Source organism: Rutilus rutilus (genome assembly GCF_951802725.1).
Source record: "Rutilus rutilus genome assembly, chromosome: 12".
Taxonomy (NCBI): Eukaryota; Metazoa; Chordata; class Actinopteri; order Cypriniformes; family Leuciscidae; genus Rutilus; species Rutilus rutilus.
In genome coordinates, this window is record NC_140217.1 from 30,671,633 (window position 1) to 30,696,103 (window position 24,471).

At 36.7% G+C, this 24,471-nt stretch overlaps 2 protein-coding genes across 5 annotated transcripts in view; both read right to left on the minus strand.

The window, feature by feature from the left end:
- The window catches only part of dip2bb (disco-interacting protein 2 homolog Bb), a 34,974-nt gene extending 25,333 nt beyond the window's left edge, over window positions 1-9,641 (minus strand). For all 3 annotated transcript variants that reach the window (XM_084424864.1, XM_084424863.1, XM_084424862.1), the window contains exon 1: window positions 9,401-9,641. In XM_084424864.1, coding sequence (XP_084280990.1) covers window positions 9,401-9,485 — 85 coding nt within the window. In that variant the 5' untranslated portion in view covers window positions 9,486-9,641. The remainder of the gene's footprint in view (window positions 1-9,400) is intronic.
- Window positions 9,642-11,556: 1,915 nt separating this feature from the next.
- atf7b (activating transcription factor 7b) lies at window positions 11,557-23,267 on the minus strand. 2 transcript variants are annotated; one of them, XM_084424894.1, is made up of 12 exons: window positions 23,146-23,267; window positions 21,555-21,630; window positions 21,000-21,096; window positions 17,337-17,467; window positions 17,075-17,233; window positions 16,825-16,979; window positions 16,021-16,114; window positions 15,114-15,233; window positions 14,834-14,929; window positions 14,442-14,630; window positions 13,750-13,852; window positions 11,557-13,665 (listed from the first exon to the last, which is right to left on the minus strand). In XM_084424894.1, exons 2-12 carry the CDS (start codon window positions 21,600-21,602, stop codon window positions 13,478-13,480), a joined length of 1,380 nt encoding a protein of 459 aa, XP_084281020.1. In that variant the 5' UTR covers window positions 21,603-21,630; window positions 23,146-23,267; the 3' UTR covers window positions 11,557-13,477. The 2 variants fall into 2 exon arrangements, with proteins under 2 accessions (XP_084281020.1, XP_084281021.1); XM_084424895.1 differs by lacking the exon at window positions 14,834-14,929 and having other exon boundaries at window positions 23,146-23,255.
- Between the last annotated feature and the right edge of the window lie 1,204 nt (window positions 23,268-24,471).

A 24,471-nucleotide genomic window follows, 5' to 3' on the forward strand; every position in this document is an offset into this window, starting at 1 on the left:
TGAGCAAAAACCGTGTATTGTATTCCGGCCATCTGAACTGAGCTGATAACCGAACATCAAGAGGGTTTGAAAATCGATTTAATCATGATAGCTCTGTAATCTTGTATTTGCAAGGCATTATGGGCAAAAGTCCTATGACAAGTGACCTTTTTTCAGTAAAGCAGTTTTTTCCTGTCATTTTTTATTTAGTTTATGCATACATAAACAACTACTGGCACGCATGCACGAACAGACAGAAACATAGGGATTTATTTATTTTTTTGGTGGAGGAGGACGTTACTCCTTTAAGAGATAAAGCTGCATGAGCGTTATTGTCTGACTGTGATTATCAAGACAGAAAGCATATAAAAGCATATGCAAGTAACCTACAAGTAACTTAAATGAAAACTTTGAAAACAGCATGAAAGCACCCTTAAAGGGGTGGTTGATCATGTTTTCACTTTTTTAAATGAAAACAACCTTTAATACAAAATTACAAATCAATAAAATACATTTATTTTATTATTAAATAAAATATTTTTTAATGTATATTACATTAAGTGTGTAACATTAACATTACATATATATTAAACAAAAAAAATGGCTTTAGCAAATAAATAAAAGATATGAACACTAACATTCAAATGTTTGGTGTCAGTAAGAGTCTGAAAGAAGTTGTTTTTGAAAGAAGTCTCTTATGCTCACCCACGCTGCATTTATTGCTCAAAATACAGTAAAAACTTGAATATTGGGAAATATTTTTATTTTAAATTGCCTATTTTAATATATTTTAAGACACATTCCCTATTATCATCAATGTTGAAACCAGTTGCTTAAGATTTTTGTGAAGATTTTTTGTGGAATGAGGAAGAGTGGAAGAATTTGTTCATTTTATTTCAGGATTCTTTGATAAATATAAATGTAAAAAATGTACTGTCACTTTTGATTAATTTAGTGTCCTGAATAAAAGTATTTTATTGACCTCAGACTTTTGAATAGTAGTTTATATATATATATATATATATATATATATATATATATATATATATATATATATATATATATTCTTCAATGTTGCAAAAATTATGTTGATGTTACTGATTTCACATTAAGCATTTTCTGTAAAGATAAATACAATAGATACTGAACCGTCTAGTCTCTCAGTGACTTTCTGTACAACAGACATGCACACCAGCTGCTCAGACTGTGGGAAAGATCTTGGATCTGTGTCTGAGTGAGTAGAGTATATGTATGGAAAGAGAAAGAGATGGAGAAACAAATTAAAGGTTTTTTTTTTATTATTGACTGAGAGAACTTGTCTCTGAGTGTCTTGTTCCTTTGAAAAGCATTAACTACCCATATCCACCCTCCCTCTTGTGTGCTGCATCACTGGCCCTGAAACACTATGACACAACAGAGCTCACACAATGACTTTCACTCAAGACACAATACGGCTATCTCTCTATTGTGTCTACACACACACACACACACACAGCCTTGGTTACCCACCACCAGATGGTGACTCACCATTCAGCAACTTCCAACACTGTATCACACTGTCCTGAAGTTGAATTTCATTGCCCCTCTTTCCTGTTCTTTTGTCCACATCCAATATTCTGTCTCTCTTTACACACACACACACACACACACACACACACACACACACACACACACACACACACACACACACACACACACACACACACACACACACACACACACACACACATTTCCTTTCCCTCTGGATGATGTCATGTTCTCCAGTGCTAAATCTTCTACCCTATGACATGGTTTCCTGTTCTGCTGAGAACATAAAAACAGACTGTGAGAGACAGAGAGAAACAGAGACAGACAGAGAGTGACACAACAGGGAGTTCAGTTCATTCTTATCTGTTCATGCCTCTTTCTACATTATACAACCAGATCCACAAACCGGCTTTGAAAACTTGCTAATGGAAACAGTAAAGTCAGGGTTACCAGGGTGTGCGCATGCAGGTGACAACAAGACTCAGATTACCACTTAACACACCTGGGAACATGCCTTGTCAGGTGTAACCTTCCTAATTCACTTTGCAATACAGTATATAGAATGATGATCTGACCTGTGTTTACAGTGTGGTTTACCATGTGCAAGAGTAAATAAGGAAAACGAAGTCTACTTTTAGGACCTTATAATTCTGCATTATGACATTATTTTAGGGACAATTAAGCTCATTTTAGTCCTCAATTCTCATTACAGTAATGTGAAATTCAGTCTCAATCTAATTATTGTAACAAATAATTAAAAATGTATAATTTATACAAGTATTTTGTATAAAAATGTAAAGCATGTCAAAACAGCATTAATATTGCAATTGTTGTACTGCATTTAAAATCATTGCAAACTATAATTTTTCACTATAATACAGTAAAATAATGATTGTAAAAATAAATAATTACAGTTATGAGAATAATTGTTAAAAAAAAATTATGAGAAAGACCATATCAAAGCCCTACAGGGAGCAAAATTGGTTTAATTTTCCTGAAAATAAATGTCACAATGCAAAAAAAACGAATGGCCTTAGTAGTCCGTATAGAAAGGAATATTATTTTATTTTTTATTTATTTTATTTTGGGGTAAAATGTGACTTTGACATTCTTTACAGGTTTTGTGAGATTTATCCCCTTTCTAAGACAATCATCCCAGTACTAATGCTCATAACTTAAAGTTAGGGATTTGAACCAACCCCAGAACATAAGTATTACATATTGGCACATTGTTTATGCTTTGAACAAATCAGTTGGCTTGTTGAGTAGAGGTGAGCTGTCACTGTTTCCTGACAGATAATAAAACAGGCAAAACATATTCCCACAGACTAAGACTGAAGGAGCCATATATGGGGACCATATTATCATAAAGACTCGACTTGGGCTAATAAGCAACCACCTAGTAGCCACCGCCCAGAATAACCACCTAACAACAATACAAAAAACATTCAACACATTTTCAACCACATAGTAACACTCTAGCAAACAATCATAACCCTCTATCATTGTGGCAGCAAGATTTGCGCAGGAAAGCACTATTCAACCTGTCTTCAGCTATTATTACAATTATGCTGTGACACAAAAATTACACATTTCAGCTTTCAGCAGCCCTCTAATAAAGGTCATACTCTGCGGTGTGAGTAATACGGTTAAAAGGTTTTATGTCATGCTGTTGGGTTTTAGCTGTTCTTGTGGCATATGTGCTTCTTAATGCTTTTAGCTTTATTCGTTATGAATGAGAACAGCCTAAAGGCAAACTCAACTGTTACCATAGCAACTATGACTCTAAATAAAACCCACCCAAATATACATACCAAAACAACACAAAAGCCTACTCAGATAATAAGACATTATTTATGCATGTTTGGAGAAATCATTTTAGCCATAATAAAAGTACAGGAACGCAAGACCGGAAACAGTTTACACAAATGCAAATGTACACTCCTGCGTTGCACTCCTGCGTTGGCCAGTAGAGTTACCTTAAAGGCACAATATGTAACTTTTTTGCTTTAAAAATAGCAAAAATCACTATATCTATATTATATTATTTTTTTAGTTGTGTACTTACATTATCCCGACTGTTTCCAACAACTTTCAAAACCAGGAGAAATTTGTAATTTAATTCGAAGACACGTCCCGTTTCTTTATTTCCGTTTTGTCGCCGTCAATGTCGTCATATCCGCGTTGTCCCTGGTTTCCGCTCATACTGCCATAGCAACCAGTGCCCTCTGATAGTAACCAAGGCAACTGACGTGGACAACTGTGTAGTTCGCAATGTCTATTTGCACGCTGTTGTTGTTTTGTTCAAACATTATGGACCATGGCAAGCAGACTTTGGATAAAAAAGGAGAACTAAAACAAGAATCAATATCAGCGCGGTGTTTTCGAGATGCCGAGAGCTCCCATAGACAGTATATAAACGAGAGCTCCACGTCCGAGACTTCGACTGCTCCTACATGTACTTTATTAAACAGGTGAGCACATTTACATAAAACTAATCAATGTTATATAGTTCAACAATGATAAAATGTTAGAATATGATCTGTATGTTATTCTAATGTTGATCTAGCTTACTGCTAGTCTCATACAGACAAACTAACACATACATTTCAGCACAGTCAAATGCAGTTTAGTGTGCTAGTGTAATGTTAGACCAAGTGAAACAGCGCTGCGTTACCTCACAAGTTTAATTTGTCTAATAAACTGACCTGTGAGTTGTAATTCTGCACTTACGTTGCGTTCGGTAGAATGAAATGTCCTTATTCCTTTTATATCCGCGGGACTCGCGTCGCATGTGGAGCTGATAGCTGTCTCTTAGCAATCCCGACCTGCTTCATATCACAGTCATGATAAAAACATCGATGTATTCACTCATCCATAAACATTATTAGATCGGTCGGCTTGACGTTGACGACAAGATCCATAATTCTTAGCAAATGTTGCGTCATCAAACTACGCCTTTGTTATTGTAAGAGGTTAGCGACCCCTAGCGGCGAAAAATTCCATACTGTACGTTTAAAGGGGTGGTTGATTATGATTTCACTTTTTTAACTTTAGTTAGTGTAATGTTGCTGTTTGAGCATACATTTTTTCTTTTACAGAAATCCCTTTTTAAGGACTACAACAAACGGCTGGTAGGAAATACAATGAGCTTCTTCATGGGTTAGTGACATCACTAACCCTAAAATTTACATTCATAGATTATCATGACAGAATATACTATTCAATGACTAGAACAAATTAACTCCACATCAGCTACATAAATTCATTAACTAACCAATCAGAAATGTCCTGTTGCATTCTACATGTTGTCACTTCTTCTCAAGTCTCTCCATCTTCCAAGACTCCAGTCTGAACATAAAAGACTAAACGTTTTTAAAATTTTCAGTGCGTGTCTGTGTGAAGTAATTGGAGCTGCTAACAAGCTCCGCCCTCTGTGCCGGGAGCAGCAGCTCATTTGCATTTAAAGGGACACACACAAAAACGGTGCATTTTTGCTCACCCTCAAAAAATGACAATTTGAACATGCTATAAAAATATCTGTGGGATTTCACATGCACGCCCTGGGGACATCAGAGACTTATTTTACATCTTGTGAAAAGGGCATTATGGGACCCCTTTAAAAAATGTCTGTGGCATTCAACTTTATTTGTCATTACTCAGACAGCTTGCTACTAACATCTTGTTATTAACATCCACTTTACATTTACATTCAGTCCTTTAGCAGATGCAATGCACAACTCAGATCTTTGACTCAACTCAGGTACTTTTTGTTACTTAGGACTTCAGACCACATCAAGAGTCCAACTTCAATTCTGAAACTTTCAAACATACATTAACATAGCCAAGAATAGCAGTGTTATAATATACAAATGAATTATTCATACCATTCATAGTCACGTAAGCTCTAGTTAAGTGTTACCTGAGTGGTAAGTGTTATGAGAGAGATAAGCTCCAACTGGCAGTTTGGAAAACTCTGCTCTCTGAATGAATATAGTGTGTGTAAAGTGTGCATCTCTTCTTTTTCGAGCCTGATGTCCATCACACACTGGTGAATAATTGAGTTAGTGAGGAACCCATATCGCAAGCAAAAGATATTAACTATTAACATGTCCTGTGTGGTGTGCGCTTAAGAGCGAGCGAGCTAGCTAGGCAAACAAGGAGTTTTTTAAAGGATGGGATAAGGATGGTGGGGAAGAGGAAAAAAGAGAGATCGTGGGAGAGACAGCGCAACATGTTAGAAAGCTTGCTGTGAATCATGGGTAAATGAGTGTATTTGCTTCCCGGTGCTCTGTGACCTAGATTAAAATAATCTCTCTCTTTCTGTTTTGTCCCTAGGTCTCTCTCTCCCACTCTGTCTCTCTCTCTCTTTTTCTTTACAACTCAAAAAACCTGCCTGTCCTCCTACAGTCACAGTGGGTGCTTAAGCTACTGAGGTTACCTGAACAGATGCACACAATCAGACATGATACAGTTAGTCCAAGCCTCTTTAGTTTAAGTATATGCTGACCAGCTATGGAAGAGGATTTCCACACACACACAGCTCATTTGATCAGCTTAAGTGCATAAAAGCGTCTGAGTATGTGCTGGGAATTCAAGCAGAGATCACGACTGCTCAGCCCTGATGCTTTCAATGGTGCTCATTGTGTGTGTGAGTGTGTCAAAACCTCCTATCTCCACCCCTCTTCCTCTGTCACAAAGACACACACACAGAGACAAACTCTTTCATTCACAACACACGTTCATTACAAATAACGAATATGTGCTGCTGATGGTGCAGTCTCTAGACTCATCTTGTTACTGTAAACAAATACATGCATGTGATTTATTGCTTTCATATTTATAATATATAAGTAGAGTATATGCCTTAATTTGCATAATTTACAGAGCTCAACAATGCTCAGCTGTCTCATAATGCTGGCCCCCAAAAAATTTTTTTTTTTTAATTGAATTTTTTTTTTAAATGTATGCACAAATATATGTAAGGACATTTTTATTAAATATTAAGGCTTTTTAAACATCATGATTTCTTTACAAAATATACATTTTCCTTTTTTATTATTTATTAAATCATCTTTTTACAGCAGTTTGTCGTTGAATATCCTCCCATACTTTGAAATATGTCACTTTACAGAAGTAAAATGGGCAGTAAATGCACTTCCACAGAGAGGGAGAATTACTGTATAAATTAATGATTCATACCATCCTCTGTCACCTGTGTGGTACATGTACAAAAAAAGTGTTACTTTAGTATAATTTATATACTATTTTAGTTTTATTAATATTTTGGATTAGTCTTTATTATATTTTCCATTTTTTTATTTTAATTTTAGTTCAAGTTTTAGTAATTTTGTTGTGTATTTTATTATTATTATTAGTTTTTTATATATCCATGTAGTTCTTATTCATTTTTATTTTACTTTCATTTACTTTTAGTTATTTTAGTACTTCAAGTTAAACTAAAAGAGAAAGAGAGGTTATTATCTTAGCTACTAGCTGAAATAAAATAAGTCAAAACAAATTTATACCGGTATATTTTATTTTGTTTGCTCACGTTTATTTTATTTCAAGCACTGTAAAAGTTTTTGCTCACATGGTTTTAGCTTTAGTTTTAGTTAACCCTGATCCAAAAAGCAATTGCATGAATACATATCCAATCATATTTTACAGTACAGTAAAAACTGTTACTATTCATGCAAATGTGTTAATAATGTCATAACACATTAATCTGCTATTAAAACAATAAAAAGCCTGCCATCTCAGCAGGATAGAAATAACAGCAGCTCTATATAAACTATCGTCTATGGCCGTACTTCTACTATGTCTGAACTCAAACAATAATCATCAGCAGAAGTGAGCTGGAGGTACCCACTGGTCCTTCAGAGATTGACATAAAGAGTCTTTCATTGTGACATTTTCTTTGTGCTGTCACCTATAAAGTCTTCAGTGCAAAGGACATAAGATATGGGCGTGACGCTAAACATATGCTCATATACATGACAAACATTTCTATAAAGCAAACCTCGCTATTTAATGAATAAAATTCTGCAGCAGGCATCTCCTGTCTAAGAGCCAAAAAGTGAGGACTGTAGGTGGGGATTTTGAATTGTGCCAGGACTGCATTGTGGGCACTGAGAAACAGATACGCAGTCTTAGCATAACACACATAAACATAATATATAATAGGACAGAAAGGAGGAATAAAGTGGGTGTATGTTTGCAAAATTGCACCAGCAAGGACACAAGATGATGTTCACAACTGCCATGAAATCCAAAAACACACCGACAATAGTAAGTGAAGCCAAAAGCAAACTAGTCCATCATTTGTAATCTGCCTCCAGGTGCTCTCTTGATTGGCTGTGTGGGAGACATACTGAGAATGAATCCAGGCTGCACTGATGGCAGATCAGCTGTTATGCCAAACAATTCTCTGATGCAGAGATTAATGAGAATCTCTTTTTATATTTGGGTAATGCTGTTTAAGATATTGTTTTGCTCTTCTGAATCTTTCACACACCACTGCTGAAAGGCTTATATAACGCATAAGGATGACTAAACACACACACAAACAAACCGAGCCCCTTCTGCAGTGAATCACAATGACAATAACGGCACACTAAAATGTAAACAACCACACGCACATCTGCGTTATAATTCTTCAATGTATTTCTTTTAGCAGAGGTTTAGACACACCATTCATACTGTAAACCATTTGAAATGTTAAATAAAGAGTAATATTTTATTTATATCAATTTCATACACATGCATATATACTGCATTATATTGATGCTATTCATTTAAAGGCCCAGAAAAAAGTTTCAAAGGTGACATCAGGCCACTCTATGCCAAGTTCCATTGTTTGAGTGAGTGATGTCCTATGGCAAGCTGTTTAAACACTTATTCATTAGAACAAGTTTCTATTTTTATGATACTATTTATTACAAGTAATTCCGTAGTGATTAGTATATTTGTCAAATTTGCAATTGACTATTTTTTAGACACTAGGACTTAGTGGATATAAACTGCAAATTTTTGTCAGTGATTTCTGTGGTGGTCTGTGGTTGGGATGTTGACAGTCCACTTCTGTTTAACCTGCATTTATTTCATAAAGATTATTTAGAAATAATATTCTTAACTAAATAATTGAATACCATGGAATAAGAATTACATTGTTAGTAAGTGTTTAAATAGCTTGCCATACCTACCTGACCTCTCATTGTATCTTATAGCCTATGGTTGTTGATTGTTTATGGAGGAAAAATGAGTTTCGGTCTATTAATAGCACTGTCAGTGTGTCAAGCAGGGGCCTACACTCATTGATAAAGCATCCACCATTAAAATATACGTTAGTTTACCCAATATAGATTGACCATAAAGATAATACATATTAGCCTATATTGTAATACTGAAGCTATTGTAAAACTATATACATATAAATATTATTCCCGATGACAGTAAAGATCAACTATAGGCTACAACTGACACTGAATAGGCTACTACTAGTTGATGAAGTCTGTAAATATCAGGACACAGAATATCCATGGCCTGTAGGCTAAATAATCACATAAATACCTCCAGCGCTTCACAGACTCGGTGTTTTTGTCACAACATAACAGTAAATAAGGAAACATATTAGACCGATGTCTAGAGAGCAAAACGAAGCTGAACAGACGTTTAAAATGCAGATAAACGCGACGTTGAACCAGTGAGATGCAGAAAAAGAGGTCAGTATGTTTCCGCGAGCGGCGGCGACATTGAAGCATCATCAGCACGGAACCTGTGTGTGGATGCTGTTATTGAGGATGCACGACTGAGCCTGTCAAATTAACACACATCTATCCAAACGCAGGCATTCAAACAAGAGAGGAAAAGCCCTTGTTGTTTAAAGGCTTACCCTCCGACAGCTCCAGGTCCAGCTCAGCGAGCTGCTCTCGGACCTCTTGGGGGAGAGCGGACACATCCACACCGCGCTCCGCCATTATGGCCACAAACCGGGGGAAAGAACGGCGCAGAAAGGTTTACCGACAACAAAAATGCCCGTGTCCTCCTCACAGTGAATAACAAATGGTATTAGACAGCAGACCGAGCTCCATCATCTCCGCCATGCCGAGAGAGAAATCCCAACCGATGGGAAGAGTCACATGACCAGGGCTCGGGATGAGGAGTCTGAGCCTGTGGTCAGAAGCCGTGGCGATTTTGCTCCCTCTGCTGTGGTGAGAGAGAATCTTTATCCAATGCAATCTCTTGAACAACTATGGTTAAAGACATGGTTTCCACTATAATGAAAATTCTGCAGTTATTTACTCACTTGTGTCTTTCTAAATCCGTAGGTTGTAATTTCTTTTGTGATGCACAAAAGGAGACATTTTGAAGAGGCTTCACGCAGACCTTTTCCTTGCAAGGCTAGTTCATTGCAACCAAGACTATCAAAAAAGAGTTTATATAGATTATAAACGACATAAGGGTGAATAAATAATAGCATAATTTGATTTCTGGGTTAACTATTCATTTACCCTGATTTTTTTTTTTACTTGTTTAAAGGTATAGTTATGGCCGGGTGATGGCACCCAGTCACTGTGATTTTGCCAAGTAAGACATGTTCCTGGATCAACATATTTTCTTGATCCTGGAATAACATTCCAGTCCCAAAATGTGGTTCTTGCCCTATCCCTACCCCTAAACCTAACCCTAACCATAACTTTTCCCTAAAATCAGAGGGAAATGATAGGCGAATAACACTGATGTTGAAGCATCTCATGGTTCTAAGCCTAAACTTGACATAAACTGTAAACTTATCCCTCAAATCTGATTGGTTGATTGGAAAGTTGACTAGGATCAACAAAGATGTTGATCCAGGAACATGTGGTACACCTATGGGACCCATGGGAGGTCAATGGGTGCCGACAACTGTCTGGTTATTGACATTCTTTGAAATATCTTCTTTTGTGTTCAACATTTTTGGGTGAACAATCCCTTTGACATACACTGTAAGATAAATCAGTGAATTTTATGGTAAAAACTTAAAATTTACGGTAAAAAAAAATTCTTTAACTGGTATTATGTTAATATACTAAAATCTGGTTTGTACTTTTATAAAATTGACAACCACCATAAAAACACAACTGGTAATGAATCAAAGTCAGCAGAGTCAATTAATAATATATAAAAGGTGCATGGTGTTGTACACACAAATAAATAAATAAAAAAACATCATGGAACACACAACACTAAAATAATGCAATAATAATTTAACAGATGTGAAATAAAACCCTAATGTACATAACTGATAACCAAAAAAAAAAAAAATATATATATATATAAGAAGAAACTGAATTGCTTAAACAAAAAGAGTGTCACAGGGAAATCTGCGAATGTCATATATATATATATATTTGTGTGTGTGTGTAAATTATAAGACTTGTTCTTATGTTCTGCAAATGACTTGTTCTTAGATCCAAAACCTGTTTTCCCCTGTGAATTATAAGACTTGTTCTTATGTTCTGCAAATGACTTGTTCTTAGATCCAAAACCTGTACATTTAACAGTATTTTACTGTAGAAGTGCATGACAAGTCCCATTAGAGCTATTACAGATTTTTTTACTCACCCTTAACCAATTAACATTATTTTTACCATATCATTTTCACATTCTTTTAACATTAAAGTTACAGTTAACGTTTTTATACAGTTTTCTGGAAAAACAATCCAAATAACCAACCAGTGTCCTCTAATTGTATAGTTTAAGGTAGATTTTGACTATAGAGATAAGGGTGCGGTTAGGATTAAGTTGATGGACAAAATGTTAATTCAGAAACATGTGGTACCTGTGTAAATATCATCTTAAACATGATTTAGACGTTCCAAATTAAAGGCATTACACAAGGTTTATAATATATTGCTCACACTCATAAACACAAAGCATATCCATCTCATCCAAGCTATTCCATATACACAGAGAAGTCCCACCACACCACTTCTATATACACAGAGGAATATAACACCTTCAAAACAAAATGACAAAAAGCAGCATCTCATTAAATGTACAAGAGGCTAGAGTTCCATCAATGTTTAATTTTAACATATCTTAAGGACCGTTTCAGTTAGTCAATATCATACAGTAAGCAATGTTTGTATGCTGACACTCATTTCATATTTACAGCTCTAGTTTAGGGCTTCACTGACACGCCACACAATTTGGGATCAGTGAGTTATACACACAGTGGAAAGCAGTACGTTCTACATCCAAATATGATAAATCCAGATGCAATAAAACGTCAATGACAGAAACTGATATGGCTGGTTGGGTCATTAAAATAAAACCTAAATAGTCTACATACCATCTAATCAAAATATTTCCTCCAAAATGTCCTCCACATCAGAAAAATAATAATAATCATGCTTCAGTAAATCGTAATTATAAATTAAAAAGTCATAATTATGACATTAAAAGTAATATTTATGAGACAAAAAGTCACTTATGACTCAATTTTAATATATTTACAACCTAGTATGATGTCATTTAGAACTATGAATTTATCTCATAATTATGACTTCATATCTCATAATTTCGACTTTTATCAAAGTTCTATCTTCTATCTTTATCAAAGTTCCATCTTCAACGTTTACCAAATCATAATTTATAATTTTTTCTCTTATGTGGCAGAAATGAGCTTCCATAAAAAAACTGATATTCAAAGTTGAATTAATAAAAAAAACTGCAATGGTTTTGATAAGCCCAGCTTAGTCTAATGCAGATTCTCCTATTGATAACGTGATCAGGCGTGAACTGTTTAATGGAATACAACTTAGGTTACGTGTTAGTTATGCGCTCCAGATGAAATTAATTCAGGAAGGCCAAGTGCGAGTCTTTCACGCCCAAAAAGAGACATTTTTAATTTTTATAACAGCTTCTAAGACTCAACTTTGCTTTTCAACCATTTTGAAACAAGGCCTCACATTCATAGCTGGGTTAGTTAACTACTGTACATTCACAAAATGCAAGCACGAGTCATTACGTGTGAGTTTTTGTGTGCATGTTCCCTAATAAGAGACCAGATGCACTTAAACTTTAGGGTCTAACCTCTAATGCAAAAGGATTTATGTATTTTGGTTAAAGATACCTATAATTCAGCAGAGCATATCATAATCATACTGATCTAAAACATGTCCACATGGTTAAGCTACCCGTCACATCCATATATATACATATATATATATACATATATATATATATGTGTGTATTGCAAAATGCAGACAAACTGATAACAATATTCAAATATAAAAATATATTTTCTCTCCATTCTTAAGCTTTTGCGAGTCCATTCTGCGGCGCCAGGTTACACTAATGTGAGACACGATCTTCACCAAAACAGCCACAGAAGCACAGACCTGAGAGAAATTACTGTACATACGATAATAAAATTAGAACAGAGAGGAAGAGAGAGAAAGGGAAACTGGGAGAAATGGTAAGTGTGAGTAATGTGTGAGAAAGCGTCACAAAGAGAGACTGAGAAAGAAGGCGTTAAACTTATCTGCATAGTGTAGAAATCATCGTTCTAATGTGGCCAGAATCATGCAACGAATCATTATATTAGAAAAACCATTGAATAAAATGCAAAATAATTAGAAATATCTGCAAACGAGACAAATATCAATTGAATGCATTAGTGAGAAGATCTATACAAGTTTAGGTAAAGGTGTATTTCTTTTAGAGATGACAGAAGATAATTAATTTCCACTGCAGTGCTTCCTAGTCTGTGCAGTCTGACAGGGGCGTTCTATGATGTCGCCACTGTCGCCCGGAGAGTGTCTGTGAGCGGGGTGTGGTCAGAACGTGGAAACATTGGTTCCCATTTGTCACATGAGAGGATTTACAAACACACCGTGACTGAGAGTTTTGAGGGGAGATGGGGATTCGCTCCTTTGAAAGACTCAAAGTATATTTAGTTCCTATTGGCTGAACGACGTGCTCATCATCTGGATGTGGGCTGCGATTGGGAGGAAGCATCTCCAGACGTGCTACTCCACTGACCCGAGCCCATTCCCGCTAAAACAGCAACAGCCTCCGCCGCACGCACGCTCAGACCGTTAACAGAGACCGGAGCCGGGACCGACACGGGCATCACCAACGCCGACACCGAACCCTCATCTACTCCTGCAGCTAAAGAGAGAGAAATGAAGGAAGGATGAATGTTAGGCATGAAGGATTTATGACATATAAAGAAAATATGTGGGTGTATCTTACCGAGATATGCTTTTTTCTGCATGGCCGTTACAGGGCAGTCCTTATGGGCCAACAGCAGCTCCTTCAGCCGTATCACCTCAGTCCTCAACAGGGACACTTCACCCTGTCAAGCACATGTACACAACAGCAACATAGACTCAACCAATGGCATGATCAAAAATATAACCATACTGTTCAAAAATGTAGGGTCAGTTAGTTTTTTTTTTTTTTAAGAGATCTCTCTTATGCTCAACAAGTCTGCATTTAAAAAAAATACAAAAATACAATAAAAAACAGCGATGTTGTGAAATATTATATTATTAAAAGTTTTATTTTAATTGATTTTAAAATGTAATGAATTTTTAACATAATTCCAAATGTCACATGATCCTTCAGAAATCATTCTGATATGCTGATTTGCTGCTCAAGAAACATTTCTCACTATTATCACAGTTGGAAATGGTTGTGCTGCTTAATATCTTTGTGGTAACCGTGCAAAAAAATTTTTTTCCAGGATTCTTTGATGAATAAAGAGTTGAAAAGAACTGCATTATTTGAAATAGAATATATATTTTTTAATAGTACAAAAGTCTTTATTGTCACTTTTGATCTATGTAATGTGTCCTTTCTAGATTTGTCAACCATAGAGTACATTTCAACAACATAAAATCATCTTATTTCCTGTATCTTTTCACTCTGTCTGTATGACTCACGGTGAGCGTGACGTTAGAAGTAGCTAACTCCTCGGCGCGCTTCTCCAGGGCACTAACCCACACTTTCCGTTTTTGCCGGCAACGGGAAGCGGCTGCTCTGTTCCGTTCAAGAAAACGGCGCCTGCGCTCATCCGGTTCAATATCTGCACCCCGTCGTCTACGGCCACCTTTTGGGGGAGCAGGGGATACCTACAAGATATTGCTTGGGCTGTCAGATACAGTGAGAACTTAAGCATATGTCAGCATTTAAACAGTGTATACTGACATAATGCTTCAGTATATATCCCATTTAAACCCATTAATTGAACTATTTTCAAACGTCACAAACTATTCAAAAAGAACAGGCAAATACTAGCATATATGTAACACAGGCATGAGGTGTCTGTGAGCACCTGTGGTTGAGCAGGTGATGGTGTCTCAGTGTGATCTGTTTTTTGTATTGGTGCTGGTCCACTAGGACTCTGCTGAGATAGTGCTGCTTTTAGCCTCTAGATGGAGACAAATCCCATACACAAACACAAGGAAACACCACAGCGTGTAAATTAACGCTCAAAACCTGTGTGTTACATTTGTGTAGTAAGTTAATTGTTATACAATAAGCCCGTTGTAAAGCATTTATCCCTATGTAAAGTCTACATGCGCTAGGGTGGGTGTACGCGTGCTCATTCTCACCGTCTTGGCATCAGAGTGTGTACTGTATCCAGACGGAGAGGAGGAGCCACTGCTGCTTCCACCAATAGGAGGGCCTGGAATCCCTGGGATATTGGGCACTGTGTTTGATGATCTGGCAAGCTATATATATATACACACACACACACACACACATAGCAACACAAGTTTAACATACTATAATCACAAAAGCATAAACACAAACACAAAAAAGATGTGTACTTGTTTTGAGGCTCATACTGCTGAAAATGTAATCACAGATACAGTAAAATCAATTACTATTATTTTGATTTAGGAGCAATATACTGTATGTCTGTGGAAAGTTTTCGCAAGTAGAGATGTACTATATATTTTCATAATTGACTAGTCAGTGGTAAAAAAAAAAGACTGTCTGTATTATTAAAATGATTTAGGGTAATGTTCACATCAGATGTATTCTTGCATTCAAAAACAGCTGGACAGGGTGCAGCAGAATGCATAACTATTTTTAACTTGATATGCTGATGGTGCAAGAAAACCTGCTAAATAAATAGCGCAGAGTGCAAGAACACACATTCCCCCAAAAGGGTAACATCTATTCCACAAATATTTAGGCTAAATAACTTCAACTTTATTGAAAAAAGAAGACAAAATATATAAAAAAATTATTTTATATATTTTTTATATTTCACACAAAACAGAGAACTACAGGTTATGTAAAAAAAACAGCAGGTAATTTGTAAAGTATTTTAATGCAACTGTCTTGAAGTAGTTGTCTTTAAATGTATTGAAGGATTAGCTACAAATTATTAAAGCTAATATTAAACTATAAAAAAATGTAAAACCAAAAAATATCAAAATAAAATGCATTATAACTAGCTGATTTGTTAAATGATGGATTAATAATCATATGTATGTGAGACCTCCATACCGATATGACTGAAGTCTGCCCTGGACTGGGAAGCAGAGGAACAGTCTGACCATTTGGAAGCTGCATCAGCATAGGAAAAGAACCAGACGGCGAGCTAAAAAAGAGAGTTATAGAGGTACTATTTTAGGACATTTTTCCTCACACAGGGTGAGGAATCAGAGGTGTGAACAACACTGAAATGACTCATCCAAATTAAAAAAAGTTTTGTCTCAAAGAAGTGAATCTGCTCCCACTGCTGAGGATCAACACATCCTATCAAAAACTCAGGCTAGCTATATTTGAGCGGGTGAACACCCAAAATGCATGATTGATGACCGATTATATTGGTAATCAAATAATCTGTTGATTATTTCGACGAGTAATCGGATAATTTTTTGTGTTCATAAAAATAGACCTAAGTGAGCAATAACCATTCAAATAACTTAAAATTAGGGCTGTCAATAGATTAAAATATTGAATCACAATTAATCACACCCTCGGAAGAACCTCGTAACCTGCACACACCCTGAAGCCCGCAGTGCATATTTTTATTAAACTGAATCGCAGCCTTTGTGATTTCACAATAGTCCTATGCTATATTATGATTCTTAAATGGTTTTAATATATTGTGCAGCCTTTGAAAACGGTCTAATAATGAGATCCATGGATTCTCATCCGTGGAATTCTTCCGGTGTTTTGCCAGTTAATCGACACGGGCAAATTGCATTCAACAATTTTTTTTTTAAATCAAGTACTCAAATTTAATAGAGGAATCGTGACAATCCTAAACAAAACCTTTTTGACATGAGGTCAACTAGTGTGTACCTGAGTCTGTTTGACGGAGGGGTCCTGGTGATAACAGAGGTGGGAGAGGGTTGAGTTGGGATCATGGAGTCGAATACCTGGTGAAGTGGGAGCGAGCCTGGGCGCATTATGGTTGGTGTAGGGGTGGAACTTGCTGCAGTTCGTGGAGGAACATCCTGTAAAAGTGAGTTACATGATAATATTATAAGCTGCACTACAACAAAAAAAACCTGCACTGTAAATACTGTAATCTGCCTTGTCTCAAATTCACCATGGCTTTCCTCAAGGCAATAGGCTCCTTTGCCATGGCAACTGCATCTTTGCTGTTTGTCATGCTGGAGGTGGAGTCAGGGCTGTCTGGAGGGGAGGAGTCAATTTCAAGAGGACCTTCCCTCTCTTTAACCTCTGTAGGCGTCTGTAGAGCTTGAAGCTTTGAGGGCAAGATTCAAGATATCAAGTTCATGCTAACAATTGTCAAAACATACAAGTTGATAACCTTTGATACTTTACACTTTCCTTATATGAAATCTTACCGTGCCCTTAATTCTCCTCTCCTCCTCCTCGTGTGCTTTGCGAAGATCTTGCTCGAAGGAGCCAGCCAGCTCACTAAACAGACCCACCTCCTCACAATTCTTAAGAAACCGGGTGGGAGTGGGTGTCTGATCTGCACACACACACACACAGTCTTAGCACGTTTCTTTAAAATTTATATTAACATCTAAATCACAACCAGACGGCACGCTTGATTGTGTGATACTGCTTAATTACTATTATTTTGACATCGAAATCAAGTGTACAATTATGATATATACAAAACATATACACAGCTTAACAAGCAAATAATGATTCATAAGAAAATCAAACATAAAAGGCCCATTCACACCCAGAGCGATTACTATAATGATAAAGTTTTAATAATCATTGTAATTCTGTTACAGGGAACAGGGAAGTCCATAACTATAAAGGCCCATTCAAAACAAGAATGATAACTGTTGCAATAACCACATTAATATCCACACTGGTGGATCCTTCGGATGAGACGTTAAACCGAGGGCCTGAATCTCTGTGGTTATTAAAAATCACGGCATCCTGGTCAAATTTGCCCATTGGCCTCTGTCCATCATCATGGCCTCCGAGTTGATTGGCTTCATACCCTCTCCACCAATAAGCTAGTGTGTGGCGGGCGCTCTGTTGCACTATGGCTGCCGTCGCATCATCAGGTGGATGTTGCACATTGGTGGTGGTTGAGGAGATTCCCCCCTTCCATGTAAAGCACTTTAAGTCCAGAGAAATGCACTATGTAATGAATTATTATTATTATTAGTGGAAGACAACATTCCGTATATTATAGGTATGTGCTAAATTTATGTCATCTGCCACTTTAAACGCTCGGGCTCTTTAAAGCAGGATGGATTCTGATTGGCTTTCACTACCTATGTTTCCATCCACCTATTTTTATATGAATTTTTGGATATTGCATAAAAAAGGCTGGATTGTAAGTCAGAGATGCCCATAAATTTGATATGGTCCTCACTGCAGAACACGACATCCAGGGGGAGGAGTTGGATCCAGATCCAACTCCTCCCACCTTACATATACCTAGACCAACCCATCTCCACCCCCTGATCCCTAAACCCACCCCTAAACCTACCCATCTCCACCCCTTAGATGTGGATCCAACCCCCGCCCCCTGGATCTTGTGGACTGCATTGAGGTGCTACTGATAAATTCTAAAAATATGCATAAAAAATGTATGCGCTCAATTGAGGCGGATCGCTTTTTATCAGATAAGACGACATGCACATAAACTACAATGGAAACACATTTACAGAATAAATGTGTCAGAATAAAGAATTTTTATAAATGTAAAAAAAAAAAAAAAAAGGCGTGCTTTTGTCTCACAACAAAATGTGATTGGATAACTGGACTAAACAGCAGACCAAATTCATTACAAAGGATCTCAAATGTTGTTTGAGTCATTCTGAAATTCCTGAGCCAATGTCCGCAATCAAAAGTATTTGGTATAATGACCTCCCAGAACTGTCTTGCACGACTGCGTTCCCAAGGCATCTGAACGCAAGAGGACATGACAGTACTCACTGCATTTCGTCTGCACGCTCTGCGGTGCAAGTCATGTATGAAAAAAGCCACAGTGGCTTTCCCGATTACAGCAACTTCCATCTTATTAAAGATATTTTGTGCGAGTTTCCCAGGAACTGACGATTTTGTTTTCTTAGAAATGGTGCTTTATTTACAAAGCTTTTATGTGGTGTTCCAGTCAAGTTAAATTTGCAACTTTGGATGGAAACTAAAAAAAATGAAATGCTCTGAGAGCAATTCCAGTGATATTGTTCTTCTGTGTCATTATCGTTATAGTTGTAATGTGGTCATCCCTATTCGCATAAAAATTAAAATGATTATTAAAACTTTATAGCTATATCTTTATTGATTTTGGTGAGGGCGGGCCTTAACGATAACGGCACATAAGAAGGATACCATAGGAATCACTTTCAGAATGTTTTTTTCCAACTGATTAATGATTAAAAACATTGACAGCCAATCAGAATCCACCCGACTTTAAAGAGCTTAAACGTTTGCAGCAGCAGAGGACATAACTGTAGCGCAGGCTTACGATAAACACAATTTTATTGTGTGTTGGTGTGGACACTAAAATAGTTATCATTCTGGGTGTGAACGGGCCTTAATGCAACTTACTCTGAACTACGGGTTAAACAACCTCAGATTTTTTTAAGTTGACATCAACTAATCACCGAAGATGTAATTAATTAAAACCATAGATGGGAATGCTTTGCAACATGCCACAATTTGCAACAGCTAAAGTTTGTTAACAATCTTAATGTTGGCTTGAGTATCCCCAACCTCGAGCCGAGACTCAAACTCGGGTTGCCTTGTGCACAGCTGCAGCGTGTCAGAAAATGTTTCAGTTATTTGGTCAATGGGTTGTTATATTTCTTAACTAATAGTAAAGCTGTGGGTTTTAGTTCAAAAGCAGATGGCAAGTTTTTGCACTCCTGAATGTGCGCGTGATCTGCACGTGATGTGCGAGCTTCTGTCTGTATGTTTATGCGTGCGTGTTACAATGTAGCAGCACATTAGTTTAGAACAGCGATTAACTTACCTGTACAATAAACTGTTTAAAAGGTGCATTCACCCGATCAATATTGAGTATCCAGATAGTACTATAAACAAACATAACTAGTGGAGCGCTCTCAGAGTATGCATTTATTTGTCATTTTAACTGATGGAAATGGAAAGTTAACGTGGTTTTCAAAGATTTCTTATCCTCTATAGCAGCGGTCCCCAACCTTTTGTGCGCCACGGACCGGTTTAATAACAGACAATATTTTCACGGACCGGCGTGACCAGCTCCAGTTCACGCGCCGGCGCCTCCGTGTCGTGATTATCTATTTTCTAATATATTTACTTCTTATTTATTAAATCCAGACAATTGGTTGATGAAACATTGATTAAAATTTAGATACAATTAATACAAAACTAAATTAAATTTAAAGACAGGCTTAGTGCTTTCTGTTTGAGGTCTCTGTGAAAGTTTTAAAGAAGTCTTTTAGTGCCGCTTTCAGAGCGCTCACGTCCGTAACGGAGAAGTGTCCCGTCTGTAACATTGTTTGTTTTTTGGGGTTTTTTTGTGTGAAATAAATTTCTAAATAAAAGCGACTTATAGTCCAGTGCGACTTAGGCTATTTATGTTTTTTCTTCTTCATGGCGCATTTTTTGACTGATGTGACTTATACTCCGGAGCGACTTATAGTCCGGAAAATACGGTAAGTTATTCAATCTTTCTGTGCGGCCTGGTACCAAATGTCCCACCGACCGGTACCGGTCCGCGGCCCGGGGGTTGGGGACCCCTGCTCTATAGGACTAGTATTACAGCCAGTGTAAATCTATGGGATTTTTTGGAGTTTTGTTTGTAATTTATACTTAAATCTTTACTCCGATCAGTTAGAAAAGATATAGCACACTAAGTCAGAACAGTCTGAAGGTCTTCTGCAAGGCAGCCGTATTGTTAGTGTCAAAATCACATAAACAGCGACTAGTTAACGTCATGGCAGAGCATTAAAGTTGACACGTCGACTAGTCAGTGCAACCCCTACTATGAACACAATGCAGACTGAGCCAACAGAATGACAGAAATGCAACTATGTGGGGACACAAACCTGCAATAATAACTGTATCTGTTCTGGCTTGTCCGAACTTCAGCGTCATCTCATGCTTATGTTTGTGCACTGCCAAATGGTCCTCATTGGTGAACCTCTGACGTGAGAAAAACATTGACAGAGACATGCATTAACCCACAGTAAAGTTTTCAGTCATTTTGGGTCTCATTCAGGGTCCTAATTCAAATCAGATGGAAGCTAGAGACAGAGAAGCAATGGATGATATCAGGCCATCTGTTGTTTTGATGACGGCTTATGTTATCCAGTTATGCAGTGCTATGGGAGCCTCTTACAGTTGCCCAGTGGAAGCAGGGATTAAAACAGCTGGAGTGATTTCAGAATAAAAGTTTTGGCCAACAATCTGCTTCTGTCACCAAGATTAAGGGGCATAAAAGAAATTAAGGGGAAAGATTCTTAAACCTTCCTATTTGGGCTCCCAAAATCTTGAACACTTGGACTAAAGGATCAGGACTGTATATATTCCTTACACAGTAGGACAGGAACACCATGAAAAGGAGAATTTGAGAGTAATAATAAAAAGAAAATAGCTCTTACCTGTCCACAGCCTGGGGCAGTGCAGACAAAAGGTCGATCGTCTCCCATTTTAGATCAACTACTTCCTGTGTTACTTCTAAAGACCATCCAAAAAGAAGAGATGTGATTTATCTTATGAGATCCAGACTTTTTAAAAGACTAATTTCTATTCATTTCAGCTCAATTTGAACAATCATCTGAACATAAAACCCCTATTTAAAATATGAATTCCTCCTAAACTTTCCATTTGAAATGTTGTACAGTCTCTTGACAGATGACAGGAATCCATACTTCATTGCTGCACAGAGGCCTGCTGGGTTCAACTGATTGCATAATGTGCATGACGATTACATGATAAGACGCTTTCATTTGACTACTGTCTGAGATCATCCCCGTTTAAAGAACATTTCCGCTAAATTAAACCAGCTTCAACCCAATAGCTTTATCACACATATATCGCTAGCTAGCATGCGTTTCCTCTCTAAGCGTTTCCAGAAAGATATCCACAATAAAATTAACCACCACTAGTATGTAACAAAGCCATAACAACCATGTTAACCACACGATAACATTTCGGAGGGTTTGTCGCAACTCCTAACGCGCCGTGTTTCGTTTAAATGGTTCTTAGCGGTGTCCAATTTGTAAACGAATCGTTCTTTTGAGTCGGATCTTTTCAATACACAAATGCACAAAACCAGACCGAACGATTCGTCCACAAATCGGACTGAATCAGTGAGCCGATGAATGAACTGACAGTAAGAGCAGTTGGAGTAAACCGAAATGTAAATTACTATTAATAACTGAATAGCAGAAATGTTACAATTAAAATGTACTGTAAATATGTTCATGACTTCACTGCATGACAGTTTAAAAAGATGTAAAAAATTATTATAATAATAAAAAATAAGACATATATATATATATATATATATATATATATATATATATATATATATATATATATATATATATATATATATATTTATATATATATAGCCTATATATATATAGCCTATATATATATACACACACACACTGCAGTGGCAAATTATATGTAAGGTTCTAAATGGCTTTTTAAACAACAACTGAAACAAGACAAATTACATTACAATACAACTGTTATTAATTATTAATAAGATTGACAAAATCAGTGACTACGAGATGACGCAAGTACGTGATTGAATACAGAATAGCTGAATCCGTGTTTAATCGGTTCTTTAAAACGAACTGTTCAAAAGAACCGATTCTTGAAAACGAGTCGGACTTCCCATCACTAAAGCTAACTGGCTAATGCTAACCACACATGAGCCAACAGGCTGTAACACCCTATTTACACTGCAAGCGATCGACGCGAAGGGACAAAACAAGAACACTCCCATTATATTAAACGAATCTACAATGCGAGCGCGCTCGGATTTCGTTGATTCTAATGGGAGTGTTCTAATTGTGTCGCGTCTCGTGCAGTGTGTACACACGGTGCTCATGACACCTCCACCATTAGCGAGATCAGCGCCGCTACACTTGAAATCACTAATTTTAATGCATCAGGTAATCCGAATGTGTTGCGTGTCACCTGTTCCTCAGCCAAGGATTTCAGTGTTTACAAACTTACCCTGCTCCTCCCTCTCTCGCTCGTTCCCTCTCTCTCCGCGTTCCCACCTTTGGAACTCCTTCATCCAGCTTGCTCACAATATGTAAATCTCGCGATATGTTGAGGTAATACTGAAACCAGATTAAAGTCGTTACGTAAGAGATTTGAAGCAGTGATAAAAAACCCATCGCTCTAGTTTACGCATGTCTGTGCTGCACACCGTAGGCTACACGTCGAATGACGCAATAAAAGCAGACATTACAGATAGAATAAAGCTCTTAACCTATAGCTCGTAAAGCTTTAACCATTACTTGATGATTTAAATGTAAATAATAAAAAATCCCCCAAAATTGCAATCCAATACAATGCCGTAAATTTATGCACTGTGATTTATTACTACAAAATGGCCCAGTGGAAAAACAACAAAGGTCATGTGTACTGTAGGCTACATGATTTCCAATTCCATTCAGTTACCACAATTTGGGACAAATGATCAAATCCTACTGGAGATGCTACAAGAGTTTCTTCCCTTTAGTTATGTTGGATATTAGCTACTTTATCTTTATCAGAACAATACTTGCATTTAATTAACCCTTAAACAGGCAAGAGTAGAAAATGATAAGCAACAAATAATTTCATGTCATTTTTTATATCATCTATTCTGGACTTAAATCATATCCAAAATAATTTTTGAAAAAAATGTTATGTATTTTGGACTCCCAGATCACATTGCCTGTTTAGGGTATAAAAAAAGGACCAAATCTATAACTGTAACTGCCATTGCATGTTTAAAACAATTATATCCTATACTTGAACTCATATAATGCTGACATATATATCATTGGAAAGCTTACAAACTCAAGATTCAGCCTGTGAAAACCGTTTTGAAAATGGACCTTGTGTTACCATAAAAATGGTAAAATGGTACAAAATGTTGGATTTAGGTCAGGCTGACTAATTGATCACAGATAACTTGAAGCAAATCATGTGACCAGCATACTCAAGACAGACAGGCTGTATCAGTTTAACCTGTAAATTTTATAATTTGTAAAAAAAATAAAAATATCTCAGAATACAAAGATTGTTACAAAAATGAATACAAAGTTAATCCCTTTTTTATACCCAAAAGTGGCAATGTGACTCAGGTGTAACATTTCAAAACGTGCTAAATAACATGAACAATATTTTTTATAAATTTTCTTTTTCAGCACCTTATGTTCATAATTAATGTTAGCAGTGTTAGTATTATTTTTTCTAAAGAAAAGTTAGTTTAATATATATTTACTTATCTCAAAATCTGAATGTCCTGCACCACTGGCAGCCATGTTGGATTTAGGTCAGGCTGAC

Bases quoted from the DNA above. Each gene is read 5' to 3' on its own strand.
- atf7b (XM_084424894.1), bottom strand. From the start codon at position 21,602: ATGGGAGACGATCGACCTTTTGTCTGCACTGCCCCAGGCTGTGGACAG. The intron at 17,468-20,999 runs GTTTGTGTCCCC...GTGTGTGTGCAG, and splicing joins AGATACAGTTATTATTGCAG to ATCAGACACCCACTCCCACC. The intron at 14,631-14,833 runs GTGCTCACAGAC...AATATCTTGTAG, and splicing joins CATCACCTGCTCAACCACAG to GTATCCCCTGCTCCCCCAAA.